This window comes from Dama dama, chromosome 12, assembly GCF_033118175.1.
Source record: "Dama dama isolate Ldn47 chromosome 12, ASM3311817v1, whole genome shotgun sequence".
NCBI classification, from domain to species: Eukaryota; Metazoa; Chordata; class Mammalia; order Artiodactyla; family Cervidae; genus Dama; species Dama dama.
This window is the reverse complement of record NC_083692.1, coordinates 43,209,862-43,230,818: the sequence shown is the minus strand read 5'-3', so window position 1 is coordinate 43,230,818 and position 20,957 is coordinate 43,209,862. Positions and strand designations below refer to the sequence as shown.

Genomic DNA, 20,957 nt, shown 5'->3' with positions numbered 1-20,957 from the left:
AATCAAAAATATTAGCTGTAAGAGAATTTCTATATACCCTATTTGTTAAATCTGTTCAGATTTCTTTAGGGTTCTTCCTAATTATTCAATCCTTATACCCAGGACTTCAAGTACAAAGGATAACAGATTTTGAGTTTTTTTTTTAAACTGTTCCAGTTAATCCTTAACACCATTTAAAATCTATAAATACATAGATCCCCCATCACTAGCTTTCCACTTATAAAGCTGCTTCAGACATCCTTCCTGTAGGCTCTGTAAGTCATGTATTTTAAGATAATCTACACCAAATTTAATTCCTACTCTAAGACTATGAAACTTAGCATTTCCAGGACTGAATGGGGCATGGTATTAGGAATTGCATGGCAAAAGGTCTTTTCTATTAACTCCTTCATGCTTTCTTTTTTCCTGTTATGAAAGAAAGGTAATACAATCAGGTAAAAGAGAATCCCAGACCCAAGCAACAGGTCACTCCATACCCCAGGACCAAAGCTCTTGCCACATAATTACTGATAGAGGTTAGAAATGGCAGTGGAGTTGAGGAAACAATACCACAGTGCATTCTTTGGGCACCACTGATACCCAGTTCCTCCCCCAAAGAATGCAAACTACTTTTCTCACTGCAGACCAGACCTGATAATTTTAGAAGTTGTCTGTTTCTCTTTAACTTTCATTTTAAAATTAAATCCCAATAATTAAGCACAGAACTAAGAAAACTGTACCCAAGTCAACCCTGTTCAACATACTACTTAACCACACAAAGAAAAGGCATGCTCTGTATCCATTCAAAGTAGAAGAGTCATATAATTATTTGTTACTGTCCCTTGGCATCTTCGCATTTTTCTACAATCTCTACACATAGAAATTATCCATAAACCTTCTGGATTCATTCAAGGCAGGTAACAATTTTTTAGAATATCAAAAATATGAATCCAAACTATATATGCATATATATTGCATATATGTAGATGGCAATTTCTCAGAAACATTATTTCAAAAATAGTACCTTTAGAATTCAACAGTCACAATCTTATTTTTGTAAAATTATAATTATTCAATGTAATAATGTTCTTTCAATAAACTTTTAATTCAGTGCTTTTAAATAATTTAATGTTTACTAGAATTTATCTTATCTTCATTATTTTTAAAATCAAAAATAAAACAATCACTCTTCTTAATTAGGTCCCAAACCATTTTAAATGAAGGTATAGAATCATGTCTCTACATGAGAATTACCAGATCTAACTAGAACACCCAAGCAGATACTGAAGCAATTTTATAAAAGGAAAAAGTTGAAAAAAATTAAGTAGATTTATACACCTTTCCTTCCAAGAAGTTCAAAACAGTTGAGGGATATCTTTACTAATTCTTTTTATCGTTTTTGGCCATACCATGCAGCATGTAGCATCTTAACTCCCTGAGCAGAGACTGAACTTGTGCCGCTGCAGCAGCAGCATGGAGTCCCAACCACTGAAACACCAGGGAAGTCCCTGTCTTTATTAATCCTATCAACATTCTTACAGGTTCAATAACAAATAAAGTAGCCCATTTTATAGATGTTAAGGAAAATAATGAAAAAAATAATTATCATAAATTATGTCTTAAAATTATACTAATAGGAAGAACTGGAAATAGAATTCTGGCCTTCTAGTGATACACTCATTGAACCAATAAGACATTAAGGAATCCTATACAGGTGTGTGCATGCATGTGTGCTGTCGCTTCAGTTGTGCCTGACTCTTTGCGACCCCATGGACTGTAGCCTGCCAGACTCCTCTGTCCACGGGATTCTCCAGGTAAGAATACTGGAGTGGGTTGCCGTGTCCTCCTCTGGGGGATCTTCCTGACCCAGGATCGAACTCATGTCTCTTATGTCTCCTGCACTGGCAGGGGGGGTTCTTTACCATTAGCACCACCTAGTTACACCTTCCTCACTTCTCCAGCTCACAATTTAAAACCATTCTTGTGGTTATTGGTACAAGTACTTTTTAGAAAAGTCCCTTAAACTTCAGTAGAAAAAATAAAATGCATTCAAAAGTTAAAATACACACATGTGCACATGCCCATAATTTTAATTGTTCTCTGTAAAACCAACAAAATGTTTAAAAATTGTAACATTTCACATATACTACTCAAAATACCAGTTTACCTCTCTTTTAATAATGGGATCAGGATGATCTAAGCATTCAATTATTGTCATCTGATGTTGAAGAGCAAGAGTGGGATCCTGTTGGATAACATAAGTAAGAGCCTTCAGTCCTAGAAACAAAGGTTAAATAACATAAAGTGACTTAAAACAAATATTCAGCAAATTTCAAAAAGCTCTCTTAGTAATTTCCATCAAAAGAACCAATCATCTTACCTAAATATTTGAGATTTATTTTAGGTGACAGAACAAACTTTCCAATGCATTTGGCAGCCTTCTCAAGCAATTCCGATTTAGGATAAATAGAATAGACTGTATGTACACATTCAAACAGAATAGCTAGAAAAATAAAATATTATAACTTCAGAGATCATATTAAGCCGTAATAAAAATATATCTGTGTAGAACTCTTTAACAAAACAAACTAATCAGAAAGGTCAGTTTTAGTCAAAAATCTTATGGAAATTTTTCAAAGATAAGAATTTTACTATTTTCAGGCTTTATACAGTTGTTAGGATTATGTTGCCACAGTACAGTTTAGAGAGAACTATATATATTAAAAGATAAGAATGATATATTCATCCACGCAACAAGTCTTTTCTGAAACCTCCTATGAGTCAGACATCGTTCGACTAGTATGAATACAGCAGAGACAAAAACCCTTACCCTCGAGGAACTCACATTCTAATGGGCACATAAGTAATATATTCATTACTCCTATATAAATAGACACTTCCAACACTCCTTGAATACTTCAAAATAAGTTATTCTCAGGCAGTTTCTACCACTTTTACACAGAAACTGGATATGTAGTTTATTTCAATGTGGTTTAGTTCAATATAATCATTTTAGAGTGCTCTAGCATTTATTTCAAAATTTTTATACTCAAAACTCAAGTCATTTTTTTAAAAATTAACTTAAAAATTAACCTCCAAGGTTATAGAAAATCTACTGAACATCTTGATAGTCTTCAAATTTGATTTTCTAGTCTCATCAAAGATCTGGTAACTATAATAGATGATCAAAATGGACACTAAAATATTTTTCAAACTCTCTTAAAGATCAAGAGTCAAAGAGCTGGAGCTTGGTCATGGTAAAGAAGAATCATTTAGGCACCATTAAACAAAAATAAGCAGACTTCAAAACAGTTCAACTACACAAGAGTTGAGGGCTTCCCTGGTTGCTTAGACAGTAAAGAATCTGCCTGCAATGCAGGAGACTCTGGTTCAATCCCTGTGCCGGGAAGATCCCCTGGAGAAGGGAATGGCAGCCCACCCCAGTATTTTTGCCCTGGAGAATTCATCCCATGGTCAGAGGAGCCTGGCAGGCTACAGTCCATTGGGTCACAAAGAGTCAGACACAACTGAGCAACTAACACACACAGTTGAAGCATATCATATCTTTGAAAGAATCACTCCTGCTCTTTTTCCAAAAGTTTAAAACACAATAATCAAACATTTATTCATATACAAGATATAAAATAGAGCCTGAATATTCAACTAGCTACGTTTTTTACACTGCTAAGTTGCCTATCAACTGATATACATAAACATTTTGGGTAAAAACTTTTAAAAAAATAAATATTTTCTAAATAAGGAGAGAGGAGAAATTGGAAATAAGCATTTTTAAGAAATAAACATCTTTTTAAGAAGTGAATTGACTTTAATTAAAGGAAAACCTATAAAGTCAACTGAACCTAAAAAGATGTTTACAGATATTATGCTGTAAAGTCTTTACTCTGTGCTATGAAAAAAAGTTGACTCTGGACTTCCCCAGTGGCTCAGTGGTAAAGCATCTGCCTATCAAACCCCTGGCCCAGGAAGACTAAGAACAACTGCAGAACAACTAAGCCCCTGCACCACAACTATTGAGCCTGTGCTCCAGAGCCCAGGACCTGTAACTACTGAGCCCACGCGCCCTAGAGCCTGTGCTCCCCAACAAGAGAAGCCACCACAATCATCAGCCCTCCCACCGCAACTAAAGAACAGTCCTCACTCCCAGCAACTAGATAAAAGTCCTCACAGCAATAAAGACCCAGCACAGCCAAAATAATAAATAAAATTCTTTAATAGATGTGTTTTCAAAGAAAATTTTTTTTTAAAGTTGACTTTATGACTTCATGAAGTAAACAGAAATTCTTGGTCAATTAACTAATCAACTAAGGCAGGAGTAGGCAAAATACCACTAAACCCAGCTTTCAGCCTATCTTTGTAAACTGTGAACTAAGGATGATTTTTATAATTTTTTGAGATATAACTGATATATAAAAGTATTAGTTTTAGGGGTACAATTACATTTTTAAAGGTTAAAAAAAAGGAGAATATATGCAGAAACCTATATGACCTACACAAAACCTAAAAGAACTGCTAGTTTAGGTATAGAATAAAATTAATAGTTCAAAAATTACACTTATTAGTCAACTTAGGCATATATGAACTCAAATAAAAATAGGCTTTTAAATTATTTTTAAATGATTTAGAGGTTAAGACTGTTTATACTCCAACTCTACAAAAGTCTAAGTCCACAGATAAAAAGGCAGTCACTTCACTGTCTCCTCACTGCAGTGGTTAAAACAAAAGTGCCTCTGAGGACTTCTAAAGGAAAAAATGCAATGTGGAGCTTTGCTTACTCCTCCACAGCAACCTAGGTCCTAACCAAAATATCATTAAGTAAAAATTACCAAATTAATAATGTTCTAATATTTGTGATACACTGTGGCTTTATCATAGATATTCTGGGTAGGATTATGCACAAAACTTGAAGAAGTTCTACTGATTACTCTAGCCTTCAGACTAGACTTTACTTTCATTTTAAACTTTACTTTCATTTAACACTTGGAATGTCAGGGGCACCCTGGTACTGCTCCCAATGTGACCTGTACTGGGAACAAGGGGGTGGCTCTAGTGTAACTGAACAGTAGTAAAAAGCCCTATCACTCCACCAAGTTTCCTCTACCACCACCCCAGGAAAGATGGGAGGGGTACCTCATTGTTCTCTGTTCCTTGATGATGTAAAACCCAGGCTTCCCACATCATCTCCACTGGCAATGCCAGGGAGGGTCCCTCTTGACACACAGCAGGGATCAAACTGCAGCTGCCCTCTTGGTCTTCACCACCAGCTCCATGGGAGGATTGGGGCACCTCATTACACCTGATGAGGACGGAAATCTTGATTCTTCATTCAGCCTTTGCTGCTCTGGGTAGTCCATAGTTTTTTCTACGTGGTGCTTGACTGCAATAGAAAAACTATTGTCTAAAAGTTTTCCATCTTACTACTGCTAAGTCTGCTAAGTCACTACAGTCGTGTCCAACTCTGTGTGACCCCATCCCTGGGATTCCCCAGGCAAGAACACTGGAGTGGGTTGCCATTTCCTTCTCCATTGAATAAAAGTCAAAGTCAAAGTGAAGTCGCTCAGTCATGTCCGACTCTTCGCGACCCCATGGACTGCAGCCTACCAGGCTCCTCCATCCATGGGATTTTCCAGGCAAGAGTACTGGAGTGGGGTGCCACTGCCTTCTCCGTTCCATTTTGCTAGTCTGCCCTTTCTGCCTGAGTCCTCTGGCTAGAGAGTAGGCTTTTCTCAGACCATTTTTGTCTGCACCTGTTGGCATTTTCAGACTGCGGGCTCTCCAGTACCCAGTCTGGGGCATACAAAGCAAAAAGAAAACCCAGGGTACTAACCTTGGAGTCATTCCTAACATGCCAATGTCCCTAATCAGTCTACCTTCATTTATCCATGTTTCAGAGTCTCATGTGTTTATTTTACATATAATGTTCAGAGTTTTTAGGTGTACTTAGTGGGTAGAGTGGAGAAGGCAATGGTTCCCCACTCCAGTGTTCTTGCCTGGAGAATTCCAGGGATGGGGGAGTCTGGTGGGCTGCCATCTATGGGGTCGCATAGAGTCGGACACGACCGAAGCAACTTAGCAGCAGCAGCAGCGGGTAGAGTACACCTAAATTACTTCTATCTACTTTCAATGGTTCTATCCTTTGTTTTTCATTTTATATTATCTCCCAGTTTAGTAAATAGTTTACTAAAAATGTCCTTCTCATCTTACCAGTTTCCTGCTCAAAACTATTCCATATCTCCATATTTACACAGTATAAAATCCAAACTCCTATGGCTGCCATAGGAGGATGTCTGCAATATACCCTTCCCACTGCTCCCCCTATTAACTGTCCAGTCAAGCTGGCAAGTCACTGTTTCTGAAACAGTGGGGGGTTTTAAACACCCCCACTTCTGCACCTTCTTTCATGTTCCCGTTGCCTAGAACTGCTTTTAACCTCCTTTCCGGCTATCTCAATCCTATCTTTCAAGGTCCTATTACATCAATAAATCTTTAGGTGCCCTGAAGCCCACAGTGATCTTAACCACCTCTGGAATCCTGTAATATTTATTCCCTTTACCTCCCCCTTTGCATTCTGCCTTATACTGGTATTATGCCTTCTTAAATAAGTTATCTCCTCCATTATACTGTAAATTCCTTGAAGGCAAAGCTTACATTTTATACTTCCTCATATCCTCTATATCACTTTACAATGCCTGGCACATAGTAGATACACTCAAATCATATTTCTTGATTTGACACTAGGTAAGTTATAATAATGAAACTTTAATTTAAATATGGTTTGGAAAGTATTAAGACTGAAACCCAATGAGATAACTGATCAAAAGTAAAATAACTTTTCTCTTCTATTAATTCAATTAAAACATATCACTCACTGATTAACCCAGTGCCAGATACTGGGATATGCTAGCCAATAAGACAGAGACATTCCAGCCCTTATGAAGTTTATAACTTAATATTCATATGTTTAAGCAATAAAATATTTACATTAAGTTTATTAGAGAATACTCTACCACTGATAAATGTAAGCTATAAACTGTATCAGTACAAATATGGGGGGAAATGCAGAACAAACAGAAATAAATAAAGGAAAAAAGAAAACAACAGAAACTAAGTTTCTCTGGCAAGGTTAAACACTGGACTGACAGACTACAAAGAAACAAACTGTTAGCACTGGTCTCCTCAATCTTAATAAAAGAGGGATGTCCTAATGGAGAACATTAAAAACTATTTCCTCAGGTATACAATATTCTCTAAATCAAGAGGAACAGGTAACAGCAGTTATCTACAGGAGTGGGTGAGAAGGGTTGAAGGGACACTTTTGTTCACTCTTTACCCTTTCGCACCTTTTGATTTCTGAACCATGTGCATATATTACCTATCCAATAAAATAATTATATCTCAAACAAAACCTTTTAATTTACTTTAGCTGCCTGGAAAAATTCTGACACTACTTTGGATTATTCCGACAGCTCCTAGCCAAACCACCTGCCTCAATAAGGATCATCCTTATCTCTGGTGCCTTATTCTTCTCATTGCATAAGAAGATCCTGTGTGTGTGCTAAGTCGCTGTCATGTCTGATTCTTTGCGACCCTACGGACTGTAGCCCGCCAGGCTCCTCTGTCCATGGAATTCTCCAGAACCCAGGAGTGGGTTGCCATGCCCTCCTCCAGGGGATCTTCCCGACCCTAGGATCGAACCTGCAGCCTCTTACATCTCCTACATTGGCAGGCGGGTTCTTTACCACTAGCGCCACCTGGTAAGTTCCAGTAAGATCCTAGATGACACCAACTGTTCATTATACTATACACTTAGAAGGGCAGGGCCTGTGTCTACCTTATTTTTCCTTTAATTTCCCACAGTTAGCAGGGAGGAACACATAAGTAAATCAACTCTTTCCTCAACTTGTATCTAGTTTAAAAATTAAGCTTTTGTTTTGTAGGAATTCAATAAATACTGGTTGAACAAATGAACACCATGCTTGTTACCTTAACTACCATTTATACATGCAAAACATAAATCTATCCTTCAAAATTTACTATCCCAATTCACTACCATATACATTACTTTTCTACACTAGTCTTACAGATGCAATCCTTTCTTCAATTTTATTACAGTTAAAACTGGTTCAACTTCTGCCCTCTAATTTTCTCTACATTTCTACAACCATTATTCTTTAAGATTTGCAGTTTATCATTGCCTGAAAGAACAAATACTCCTCTCTATCCCCTATTTCATGGTATTTCACCAGATTAAGAAATGACTTCTCATTTGAGTTACATGTCTCAATACCTCTTCTACTGCTCATCTCCATAGCAGGCAAAATTCAAACTGTTTCACTTCTATCACTTAAATATCTCAAAATATCCCACTTTCTTCAATAAGCTTTCTCAAGCTGATCAATAAAGAACTAAGAGTTCTTCCCTCAGGCTATTAAGACTGGTTACCTTTCTCAGTTCTTCTCCCTCCTCCCCCATTTTACTCTTGTTTCTTATCACTAAAAGACTTTTAAAAATTGTATTTAACATAAATAGCTGCTGTCTCTTCATTACAAAGTTCATTATTCCACATCTATATATTCTTATCTATCTCAACTTCAAACTTTAGTTGTCTTAAGTATCACTTTTTCAGAAAAGCCTTCCTCATCCTTCCCCTCATGGAAGAATAGCTGCTATATGCTCCACAGTACCCTGTAATTTGCCTCTATAACATTCATAGTACCTGTCCCTTTCCATCTCTCTAGGCTAGGAGCTCAATGATAAGACTGTTTTGTTCACAATTGTATTCCAAGCATCTTGTACAGGGCCTAGTAAATAATAAAACCTCAAATATTTGGTGACTAGATGACTGATTGCTTTATTTGAAAACTGTTTTCTTAAGTATGGAATAGATCTACTGGGTTATCTTCACTGTCAGATGCTTGACTGATGAACATTTTCAATAAACAGACAATTTCTCTTTAAAAATGAAGTCTTTAAAAGAGAGGCAATTATAATAGTTAATTTATGTCAACATTTAAAACAATGCCATAATTTCAAATTATTGTTATTAGTTATTCAATACTTTCAATGAAAAATAATAACCCAAAACCACCTTAAAAATTAACATTTAAAATTTACTGGAATTCACAGTATTCTAACACAGATTTAGCTATAATACTGAAAACATTATTAGAGCAGCATTTACACAAATATTACCTACCATATGTGACATTGTGATTTAACTCAGCTCTTCGTAAGGATTCATCAAGAACATCATACATTAATTCACTTGTCCTGTTTAAAAGATATTTTATTTGCAGTAGAATTATAGTATTATAACCCAATAAAACATAGTTTTTCAAACTTCTCTCTCTTTAAAACTGAGGATCTACAGAAAAGAAGTGAAAGAAATTCATTTTATGAAGTTACAGGAATTTCACTTCTTAAATATTCCACTTTCACTTTTTTAAGAGTTTAACCTTCTGCTTTATCAAAGCTGACTAGCCAATGAGGAAAGTCAATCAACTCTTTCCTCAATCTGTACCTACTTTAAATACGGCTTTTCATGTGATTGAACACTCTATCTTTTATCATTTTCTTTGTAATATATTTCTATCTGTTTAAAGTTACTATAGTAATACTTCACATATCCAGATTATTCCAGACAGTATCTGTATTTTAAATACTTTGTTTTTTTAAAAAATATTCAAGTATCAGTCTTTCTTTGAGCAGCAGTAGGTTCTTCAGAAAGAAAATTTTAACTTTCATTTATGTTAAATATAAAGAAATTATATTTTTATGAAATTAACTAATTAATACCATTCTATGTCTCTATGGTCAGAGATTACAATTACAGTAACTGAGTTGAGATAGAAACTATACAAAAATGCAGTGCCTTATAGACCCCTAGCACTCTGCCACTACACCTTTTCTCCAGGGAAAAGTCCTCTCTAAAAGGCCAATGGTGAAAAATATGGCTTCTCAGCTGATATTTTTGTATGTTTTATAAAATCAAAAAGCACTAATAGAAAAAAAGCACCATCAACAAAGAAATACACAGTAGTTTCTTGTAGAAAAACTATACTACAAAACAAAAAGTTCAAAATAATCTTGGGCTATGCAAATTATCTATCATGTGTGTTACAAGTTTCCAAGAAAATTTCTTCTTTTTTAAAAAAATATACAGCTATAAAACTCAATTTGAAGTGCATGTACTTTTATTGCACCTTAACTGAAGTATACATATCAACTGAGAATTCAGAACCATATTTAAAAATCCCTCATTTTATTATATAAGCATTTCTTCCAAAGACAACAATCATATAGTAGACATTATAAATATTCCCCCCCGAAAAAAAATCTGGTAATACTACACTTAAGATTACAGTGTAATTTCCCAATTTTAAAAGCCAATGTAGGAGTTATAATTAACCACACAAAATGTGGAAACATTTGCAGACATGATGGAGCTAAATGTTAATAACCTAAAAAGCAGGTTGTGCTATAAAACACAAGAAAATATTCAAATAGATATAAAAGACCATAAATGTAAGACTTTTCCAGTAAATACTTACAATTAAATATATTAGAATCCTGTTATAAAGTAACATTTTTACTTTGCCACATTGAGCATAGCATGTCTTAAGAAATACATGTTAACATAAAATCTCATTAGAGTTGGGACAAAAAAGGAGAAAACATTCTAATGTCCGTAACACTGTAAAAGAGATATATTCTTTACTCATTTAATTAAGTCTAATTTCTATTCAACTGAGCTCTCTGAACTCTGTAAACATATTCATTTTTGTATGTATTCTCCAAATTCATCCTTGAAGGAAAGGAGGACAATAATGAGTTAACTAATTTAGTAAATTCACTAATGCCTACAAAGTAACTTTCTGACAACATATGATGGCATTAAATCTTTTTGGACCAATGAGATCTGAATGCATTACTATGAAATTAATGGTTTTAAAACAATTCTAGTGAGCTTCAACTAGAGCTCCAAAATGGACAAACATTTCTAATGTGTGTGTCTGCTCCATTAACTTCAGGTTTTCACCCCAGGGTTCAATCAAGGTTGAGATTCATAAAGATAGAAAAAAGGAAAATAGCAATACCAAGAGTGATACAGCCCAGCTGGTGTTCATTAGGAGCTCACCAAAGATGGATTCTGACTGGAAGCTGAGAGGGCTTTACTAGGAGCAATAGCCTGGAGGACAATTTGGTAGTATGGCAAGACTAAAGAATTAGCAAAATACATGTACCTTACTGTATAAAACAAAACCGTATCTCTAAAGTCAGAATCTGATTAATAATATGTTTTCAAGATAGAAACACATCAGGGACTTCAGCCAATGGTCCTTGCTCTTGAGGGGAATAAACTGAGTTGCTTTCGAACAGCTCAGAAAAAAAATTTGAATAAAAATAATGTGTGCACACATGCACATACAGGAAAAGAGAGAAAGAATGATAAAGCAAATATAAATAACTGATGAATCTAGGTAGAGAGCTCCCTGTATTCTTGGAAATTTTCTGTAAGTTTAAAAAACTACAGCAAAATTAAAAGTCACAAAACATATATGTAACTGGAAAGACATGCATAAAAAGTTTCATAAAATTACTGCCTAAAAGAGTAATTCAGACAAAACGAATTGTTCCACTATAGCAATAGTGTCAGCAAACTATAGTCTGCATGCCTAATCTGGCCAGATGTCTGTTTTTATATTGGCTATAGGCTAAAATGGCTTTTATATTTTTAAATGGTTAAAAAAAATCAAAAGAATAAAATTTCATGACACATAAAGTTTATATGAAATTTAAGTTTTAACGTCCATAAAGTTTTTTGGAACTGAGCTGTGCTCATTCATTTACACACTATCTATGGCTGCTTTTGAGCTATATACCACAGCAGAGTTAACACGTTGCAATAGACAACATAGAGCCCACAAAGTCTAAAATATTTATAATCTTGCTTTTTATAAAAAAGCTTCCCAACTCCCAAACTAGAATGATTCAGAAAGTTTCACAGAAGATATGGAGCTCCACAGGTAACTTTTTCTGTGAGTGGACTTAGATAAGCAGAAAGCCAGGATTATCTCAACAAGCTGAATTTATACACTTCTTACAGTGGCTTACTTATCACTACTAAGTCAACTAAGCATTGGGAGAATCTGGTTTATCATGAACCTCTACATGCCTAAAGCCTAAGACTATTAAATTTACTTAGAAGAGTTTACCTTTGATCATCTTTTCCCAGAAGTCCTAGTATTCTCAACAACTGAATTTGTAACCATGGTGCTGGTACACTGTGGTAATTGAAATCTACTGGGAGCTTTCCTCCAACCACTTGCTTCAAAATCGTTACAAAACTCCCAGTCAAGTCTTTATATGCAGATGAATTCTCCTATATCCAAAAAATAAAACAAAAAAAACTTTCTGTTAGTAACAATATCTTAAAAATAAAACAGACCTGCTTGAAATGTTATGCAGAATCTAACTCAGTATATGCTCATTTAGAAATCTCATGTTCACATTTAATGAAACAGTCCTCTGATTTGTGTAATTTCTTCCACAATGAAACTCTTCTGGTGACCAGATTCAGAAGTGAATCATGCCCCTAAAAGCTTCCACCATTCCCTACTTGTCCCCACACACCAGTTTAATTACCTTTCCAAAGTTCGATAATTACATCTTAGAACTTTTAATAGCTAGTATCAGCAATTAAAAATTGAAAAGAACTGGGATACTGAAAAAAAAGCAGTAATCTCTCTACTTTAGATGAAAATCAAGGCCGTTTGCAATCTCTGAATTTTGTTTGCAAAAGACTTCCCATGTAATTGAACTAAATTATATTCTGGGTGGAAGAGCACAACCAACATTACTCAAACATTCAAAACTCCCCAAATCAGCAAGCCTGCTTATTAAAAATTAATTAACTCTATAGTATTTAAACATATTTGTGATTCTGAATGAGTGTGCCTTGATTATCTATCAGACTACTCTCTCGGACTTAGGAAATTTTTTCATCTTATATTCTTTAATGAAGTATAGCTGACTTACAATATTATATTAGTTTCAGGTGTACAACATAGTGATTCAACATTATATACATCACAAATTGATCACAACTATAGGTCTAGTAACCATCTGCCTGAATTAGGGAAATTAAATACATATTCCTCAAAATGAATGTTAGACTCTTCACTGTAATTTTTATATGTATCAAGGACAAATTTTTGGAAGGGAAAGAAAAGCTCTCTCAGAGTTTAATAAATGTTAGAGGAAAATAACATTTAATATCAATTATCTATTTATACCATACTACTTTGGAAGATGTAACGCATAAAAGTGAAGACAACTTTCAGTTTGTATAATTTTAAATTTATTTCAATAGCATTATGAGGTATGATGAAATCTCTCACAAACATATACTTTCAGACACAAAAGATTTGAAGCAATACACTGGGGCTGAATTAGTATAAACTCATATCACCATTTAGAAAAAAAATTTTTACTATAGCATTTAATCCTCCTTCCTCCTCTAACACAGAACCAATGTATGGAATCAACACAACAGACCAGGGGTCCCCAACTCTGAGATCTAATGCCTGATGAGCTAAGGTGGAGCTGATGTAATAATAATAGGAATAAAGAGCAAAATAAACATAATGTGCTTGACTCATCCCCAGAATCATCCTCCCCAAAATCATCCTCCCCCTCCCCAACCCATGCAAAAATTGTCTTCCACGAAGCTGGTCTCTGGTGCCAAAACAATTAGGGACCGCTTCTACAGACTATGCCTTACACATTCCCCACCAGCTCTCCTCATTTTTATAAGCTGTTGTAAGTATCCCATGAAGCTGTATAAAAAGGATCCACTTCTTGAAAATCTACAAATCTGCAAATTTCAACCACCTTCCAGAGCTACCATTTTTCCGTGCTTCTTTCATAACATGAAAAAATTTCAGGCATTTAAAAAAGAAGACTAAATCTATAATGTGTCTGCAACTCATGCTATTAACAACATGCAAAAATTACTATTAAAGGGTCAATAATACAAACTTAAATGTGGCTTATGCATTTTACTGAAAAATATGAGTTTTCTTTTAATTATATAATTATATTTTTCTAATGATAGCTACTCAGTAACTTCGCAAAATGTCAACTTACCTTAATCATCCTAAAGTATATGTGCAAGGAAGCAGCCATGACCCCAACATCTCTGTCACAAAGTGCTTTTCGAAACTTAACATGGATATGCTGTACTTGATTAGGAGCAATGAGATAAAATTTATATAATGCCAGAACAGCTTTTCTTCGTATAATCTCCCTAAAGATAAAAAATAAAATCTAAATAAACCATCTGGAAATACCAGTCATTTAGGCTGAAAACATTACGGACCAGATGATTTCAAAATACCAGCTATTACTTTAGTCTAAAAAAAGAGAGAGAATTACCCATTTATTATTAATTTTTATTCTAATTTACTAAACTATAAAATAGTGGTTATCTCTAGGAGGTAAGACCTCAAGAGACTTTAAGTCTCCATGTTATATAGTTCTTTAGTTACAACATTCTTTGACAACAAGCATATATTACTTTTGAAACCAAAACAAAGCAAGAAAGATAAACAAATTTCTTAATTCCCAATTTCCATTTCTGAAAGCCCTGTCTCCAAAGATTGGGAAGAGAATAAATAGGAAGTTTAAGTGAGTAAGAGGTAATTTCAGCTAGTAATATTAAACAGTCTCTTCATTAACAGTGAAGTCTCCTTAACATTCTAGCTTTTTATATTTCTTTTTTTATATCACAGGTAAACATACTCCAAATACTTAAGTGGGGCAGGGGAGAGTATAAGGGGGACTTACATTAAAAGATGTTACTCCTCTCCTTGCCCAGCTCATGTTTCAAAAACCTCATTACAATGAGGAGGAAAGTATATACAAGTCGTGCACTTCATTTGTAACAGATAATGTCTAGCACACAAGAAGCAAAAATAAAAGAGTTGCTATCCTGTGAACACAATGTCATTTTCAAGGAATTATATTCTTGTTTTTCTCTCTCATGCCTGTTTCCACATGGCTCATATCTGCAGATTATGCTGGCAGTGCTCACAACAGCAGTAGTGAAGTATTTACTTTTAGGATTCCTTAAGACATATTTCTATCACCTAAAATCACAGAATCTCAAAATTGAGATTATTCAATGTAGTCCTCTGTGTTCCATTCAAGAATACCTTTTATAATATTCCTAACAAATAGTCATCCAGCTTCTGCATTAACAAGCAACCCACTATCTTCCTGGGTAAACTATGTCATGATGGAAAATCCTTTTCACATAAAAAAGAAAGCAGATTAACAACAGATTTGCCACTAGTATTAATACTATGGTAACTGGAATCTACATCCCAATGTGTTGCTATTGGGTATTAACCAATATAAGTTCTAGGACACAGTAAATAAATGAGGTGAGGAAAAAGAATACAAACCCTCATCAGGCTCAGGAATCCCTTGGTCTGGCCCAAAATGGTGGCAATAACACAAAGTATCAAAAAACCTGGATTTGGGCTATAGGTCTGGCATGCGAAAATATAACCAAGGATTCAAAAGTCAAGTCCAAGCCCTGTCTCACAGCTTCGTTGTGACATCTACTGGCCTATCTGTAGCTGTGGCCCACAACTCTGTCTTTAGCTCTTTACTCCACAGCAAGGAAGTAGATACGGCCATAATTGCAAAAGCAGAGTTTCAGAAAGTCTAAATTCTAACTAGTAGAAGACAGGAAAGGCCAGGATTTGAAATGAGAGTAGATGGGAAGCAACATGGAAAAAATTGAATGGGTAAATGGGAAGCAACAAGGAAAAAATCCAAATCTTTCTCAGAAAGATTTCATACAAAGGGTAAGTATGGCTACAACAAAACAGTGGTGGTATGGAAAAATTTCATAAAAATATGCTCAGCTATGATCAGATCAACTTCTAAATAAAGAAAGGCTAATATTTTATTTCCAGTAGTTAACTGTCCATGCCCATCATTTGTTCTAAACACCGATTCAACATAAACAAAACAAGTCTGAAAAATCTATAAAGTTACTCCCTAATTCTCAGTAAAAGCTAACATTTTTAGCTGGAAGATTCATGATCCAAGATTTCTTAAAGAACACAAACCATAAGACAACATTTTATAATCTTAGAACACTAAAAATATTGACTTAAAAAAGCATAAAGAGATATACGGGTAACAAAAAAAATCTTTAACAAAAATCTGTATACAATAAAGTACTGCAATCACAAAGGAAAAATGGCTAGTGACTAAACATTTTCCTAGCTATAAAGGTTATGAAATCAAGAGGCTTGAGCAAAAACAAAATAATTCCAAGTCTGGAAAAAAATACTAATCAAGTTAATAAGGAGAGAGTTAAGGAATCATTCAAAATTAGCAAAATACCACAAGTTAAGGTTTATTTGTACATATCCTGCTATAAAATAGAATTTGAAAGCTGCAGTTTTGATATAAAAGCATTTCCAGTACACTGAAGCTATGTATTCATGGCATCTGAACCACTTCCAAATGTTTTCCATCATTTCACTTTATATAAAACAACTCTGTGAGAATGAAGGAGTTTCAATCAACCCCATATAGCCAAGGAAAAAACAGGACCACTAATAGTTAGCAGCAGAAGTGGAAAGAGAGCCAAGGAATCCTGATGGTAAGCCTCACTGTCTCAGTTTAACTTTAGAAAGCTGCCTAACATTTTTCTAAACCCACATAAAAATAAAGGACAGTGCTATTGGGGACTTTTGTATTATACCTGGCAGTCAAAGAATATCCTCTATCCTGGTAGCATTAAAGTTAGAAAAAAATTTTTAGTATAAGTTTTTCTTTTGAAATACACAGTGTAAACACCTATCCAAAAAATAATTTACTTACTTAGAATGTTGAAGTTTATCTTCTATCAATGGAAGAACAGCTGGAATCATTTCTCGAGGGAAAATCTGGCTGACGATAGTAAGTGCCATACATACTTCTACTAGGTTAGTGCTCTGCAAGTCCTGACATAATTATTAAGCAAAGAAAACATTCAGTGCAAATTCTGAAACTAGGGACAGTGAGCTCAACATTGCAATGGTCCTATACACTTAATACTGTAGTTTTCAACTTATTTGTCCATTTAGGAATACCTCATATTTTATAGGAGTATCAGTGTTTCACTTGCCTTAATATAGTCAACAGAGAAAAACAGCCCAAAAGTAACCGATCTAAAGGAAACTGTATTTCTGTTCTGACACTGACCAAAGTAGTCTTTTTTATTACAGCCTTTAAAACTTTTCTAAACCAGTAACAAAAAAAAGTATGAATTTTTATTGTTAAAGCAGTAATATGAGTGGAAGTTTAAAAGGAAGCAATTTTTAATACATACTATAAAATGCATGCATTTATATATACTTATATAAGCACAAAGTTTATAAACTATTTTAATAGAAACTGAAACTATGTTTTTGAAAGTTTGGAAAAGTTTAAAGCTACTAGTAACCTTAAGAGAGTACATGACTTAAAATTCAGAAAGTACTACACACACACACACACACACACACACACACCACTCTCTCTCTCTCTCTCTCACATATCAGAACAAGATAAACATGAAAAAGTTCAATTCAATTATACTTCATTACCAATTCTGTCTAAAAGTTTAACAGAAAAAAATACTGCATGTGGATTAAATTGTTTTTATTATCATAGTTTCAGTTACCCAATTATACTCTATTCTCCATTAAATTGACTTTTAGAGTTTAAAAGAGTTCAATTATTCAGTTTATATCACATCCCTTTAAAATAGATCCTAGAGAAAAAGACAACAGCATGGAAATGCACCTGACTAAGAGTCTGGAGATCTGAATCATAGTTCCAGCTCTGCTTTTTTTATTTTTATTTACCCTTTTACTGACGTATAGCTGGTTTACAATATAGTATCAGTTTCAGGTGTACAGCATGGTGATTTAGAAAATTTTTGCAGATTATACTCCATTGTAGGCTATTACATGATAAACAGGTATAATTAATTCCCTGTGCTATCCTCATTCCTTATCTATTTTATATACAGTAATTTGTTATCTATTAATACCATACTCCTAAGATGTTCCTCCCCTGTTATCCTGTGGTAACCCCAAGTTCATTTTCTGTTTGTGAGTCTGTTTCTATTTTGCATATACATTCATTTGTATTATTTTTTAGACTATACATATAAGTGATATCACACTGTATTTGTCTTTCTCTGTGTGACTTATTTCACTAAGCACAGTATTCTCTAGGTTCATCCACATTGCTACAAATGGCAGTATTTCACTGTTTTCAATGCCTGAATAATACCCTATTATGTACATATGCCAAGTCTTTTTAATCCAACCATCTGTTGACGGGCACTTGGGTTGTTTCCATGTCTCGGCTGCTATAAACAGTCCTATGAACACTGAGGTTATGTACCTTTTTAAGTTAGTGTCTTCGTTTTGTCCAGAAAGAAACCCAGGAGTGAAACTGCCGGATCATATGGTAATTCTTTTTTAGTTTTTTAAGGAATCTCCATACTGTTTCCCATAGTGGCTGCCCAATTTACATTCCCACCAAGCATGTATAAGAGTTCCCTTTTCTCCACATCCTTGCCAACATTTATTTTTCACAACCTTTTTGACCATAGCCATTCTCAATGAGGTGATACCTCACTGTGGTTTTGATTTTATTTCTCTAATAATTAGTGACATTGAGCATCTTTTCATTGCCTGTTAGCCATCTACATGTCTTCTTTGGAAAAATGTCTATTCAAGTCTTCTGCTCATTTTGTGATTGTGCTGTTTACTTTTTTTATATTGAGTTGTATGAGTGTTTGTATATTTTGAATATCAAGCCCTGTCAGTCCCATCATTTGCAAATATTTTCTCCCATTTCGTAGGTTGTCTTTTCATTTTATCATTTATTTCCTTTGCTGTGCAAAAGCTTTTAAGTTTAACTAGGTCCCATTTGTTTATTTTTTGCTTTCTATTTATTCTGCCTTAGGAGACTGATCCAAGAAAATGTTGCTACAATTTATGTCAAAGAGTATTCCACTATGTTCTCTTCTAGGAGTTTTATAGTTTCAGGTCTTACATGTAGATCTTTAGACCATTTTGAGTTTATTTTCCTTAACTCTGCTTTTTTAAATGAAACCATTATAACAGCAGCAGTAGCAAATGTTGTTCTGTAGAGTGTTTCATTCAACCCTCACAACTTGGGTAAGTTCTATTATTATCCTCATTTTACAGATGCAGAAACTGATCTAAAAGATCTTTCCAATAAACTCATTCTGCAAGCTTACATTCTTTCAAAAATATAAAAACTGTCAAATGCCTGAAGGAATAATTTAAGACTTTATATTAACCAGCATACAATACAGTACCTTTACAACTGTATTCACAAGGAGAAGCAATAGTTCATGACTTTCATGTAGAAATAAAGATACAGCCAAATAACCTTAAAATTTGAGAGAAAAAGTCTCATTACCACCTGTCAAAAATTAACTCTTCTTAAGAAGTTAAACAAAGCAATAATATATTCCAATGTTTGAATGTCAAAGACAGCAGTTACAGGTAAATATAAAAACAAATAGTAAAATAAGAAGGTTCAAAAAAATTCAGTAAGGAAGATTTCAGGTGTTCTTCATCCTGAAGTCTTTCATAATTAGGTATTTCACAGGATATAACTAAAATGGAAAAAAGGCTATGTGTACCAGCTTAAGGTCTTGTAAATGACATTAGGAATATATACCTCCTATCTTCTGTGCAAATTTCTACACAATCAAAACATTTTGTCTTGTAGCCAAATACAATTATCCAAAAACTAACAGCTGTTATAGTCAATAAATAGTGAGTTACCAGCTATTTGTATTACTGAATGAGCTATTTAATACCAAACCATATGACATAAATCATACAGTAAGCCATAAAAAATACCTTGTTTTCTCAATTTGAAGATGAACTATTGAGTGAATAGATGTTGAGGAAAAAAACACTGTCTACCACATTAAATATACTCGTTGACTTAAGCACTTTTAATAATATCAAAACATTAAAAAGTACATCTTAAAATTGAGGAAGTACTTTAATACCATGACAAATACCATGTGTATGGAATCTAGGTGCCCCATTTCATTTTCCTGTCACCCTTCATATTGATAACATTTGTTAGACAGTTACTATGGGTCAAATACATTACAAGCCTATTGAATCTTTACAATAGCTCTATGAGGTAGATATTATTATTATCCCCAGTATAAAAATGAGGCCCCAAAAGGATAACTGCCCAAGGTCTGCAGCTACTACATGGTGGAGCCAGGACTACAACCAAGCCAGGAGGAGTTAGGTCATGTTTTTAATCCTTATGCTATTCTGTTTCTTCAGTCTCCCTTGAGACCAGATTCCCTGTTTCCCATCCCGGTTGTTTTTCATTCTTTTCAATTCTTCCAGCCCTTTTATTGAGGATTCTAAGGTTAACTATCCCTATCACTACCCAGCATTCATACTGTCTGTGCCTGTTGTGGTAAGTGGGAAAACTGTCAGAAATTTCCTTTTCTCATAACCAAGCATCTTCACTGAAGGTCAGAGGAGCAGAGCTATCACCCCCATAATCAGGACAGAGGAAAAAGAACAAACCAGGACCAGGAAAGAGAAAAATCCTAGACAGCATTTAAAGCAGAGATTCCAGGAGGGGGGAACACATGTATACCTGTGGCCAATTCATGTTGCTGTATGGAAGAAACCATCACAATACTGTAAAGTAATTATTCAACTAAAATAAATAAAATTTTAAAAATAAATAAAGCAGAGATTACATCTTATCAGACTACATACATCTGTTCAGCAAAGATATTATCCACAGTTAAGTCACTAGTACCACAATGCAAGAAGATCAACAAACTAATCCAAAGACCACCTTGAAACCTTACAAAAAATCTT

The 20,957-nt window shown here is 34.5% G+C and overlaps 1 protein-coding gene across 3 annotated transcripts in view; it reads right to left on the bottom strand.

The window, feature by feature from the left end:
• The window catches only part of AP4E1 (adaptor related protein complex 4 subunit epsilon 1), a 67,782-nt gene that overhangs the window by 37,021 nt on the left and 9,804 nt on the right, over positions 1-20,957 (bottom strand). For 2 of the 3 annotated variants that reach the window (XM_061157149.1, XM_061157150.1), the window contains 7 exons: positions 19,403-19,476; positions 16,903-17,024; positions 14,146-14,305; positions 12,213-12,379; positions 9,194-9,267; positions 2,360-2,482; positions 2,147-2,256 (listed from right to left, as the gene is read on the bottom strand). In XM_061157149.1, coding sequence (XP_061013132.1) covers positions 2,147-2,256; positions 2,360-2,482; positions 9,194-9,267; positions 12,213-12,379; positions 14,146-14,305; positions 16,903-17,024; positions 19,403-19,476 — 830 coding nt within the window. The remainder of the gene's footprint in view (positions 1-2,146; positions 2,257-2,359; positions 2,483-9,193; positions 9,268-12,212; positions 12,380-14,145; positions 14,306-16,902; positions 17,025-19,402; positions 19,477-20,957) is intronic. The other variant, XM_061157151.1, reaches the window with a different exon arrangement.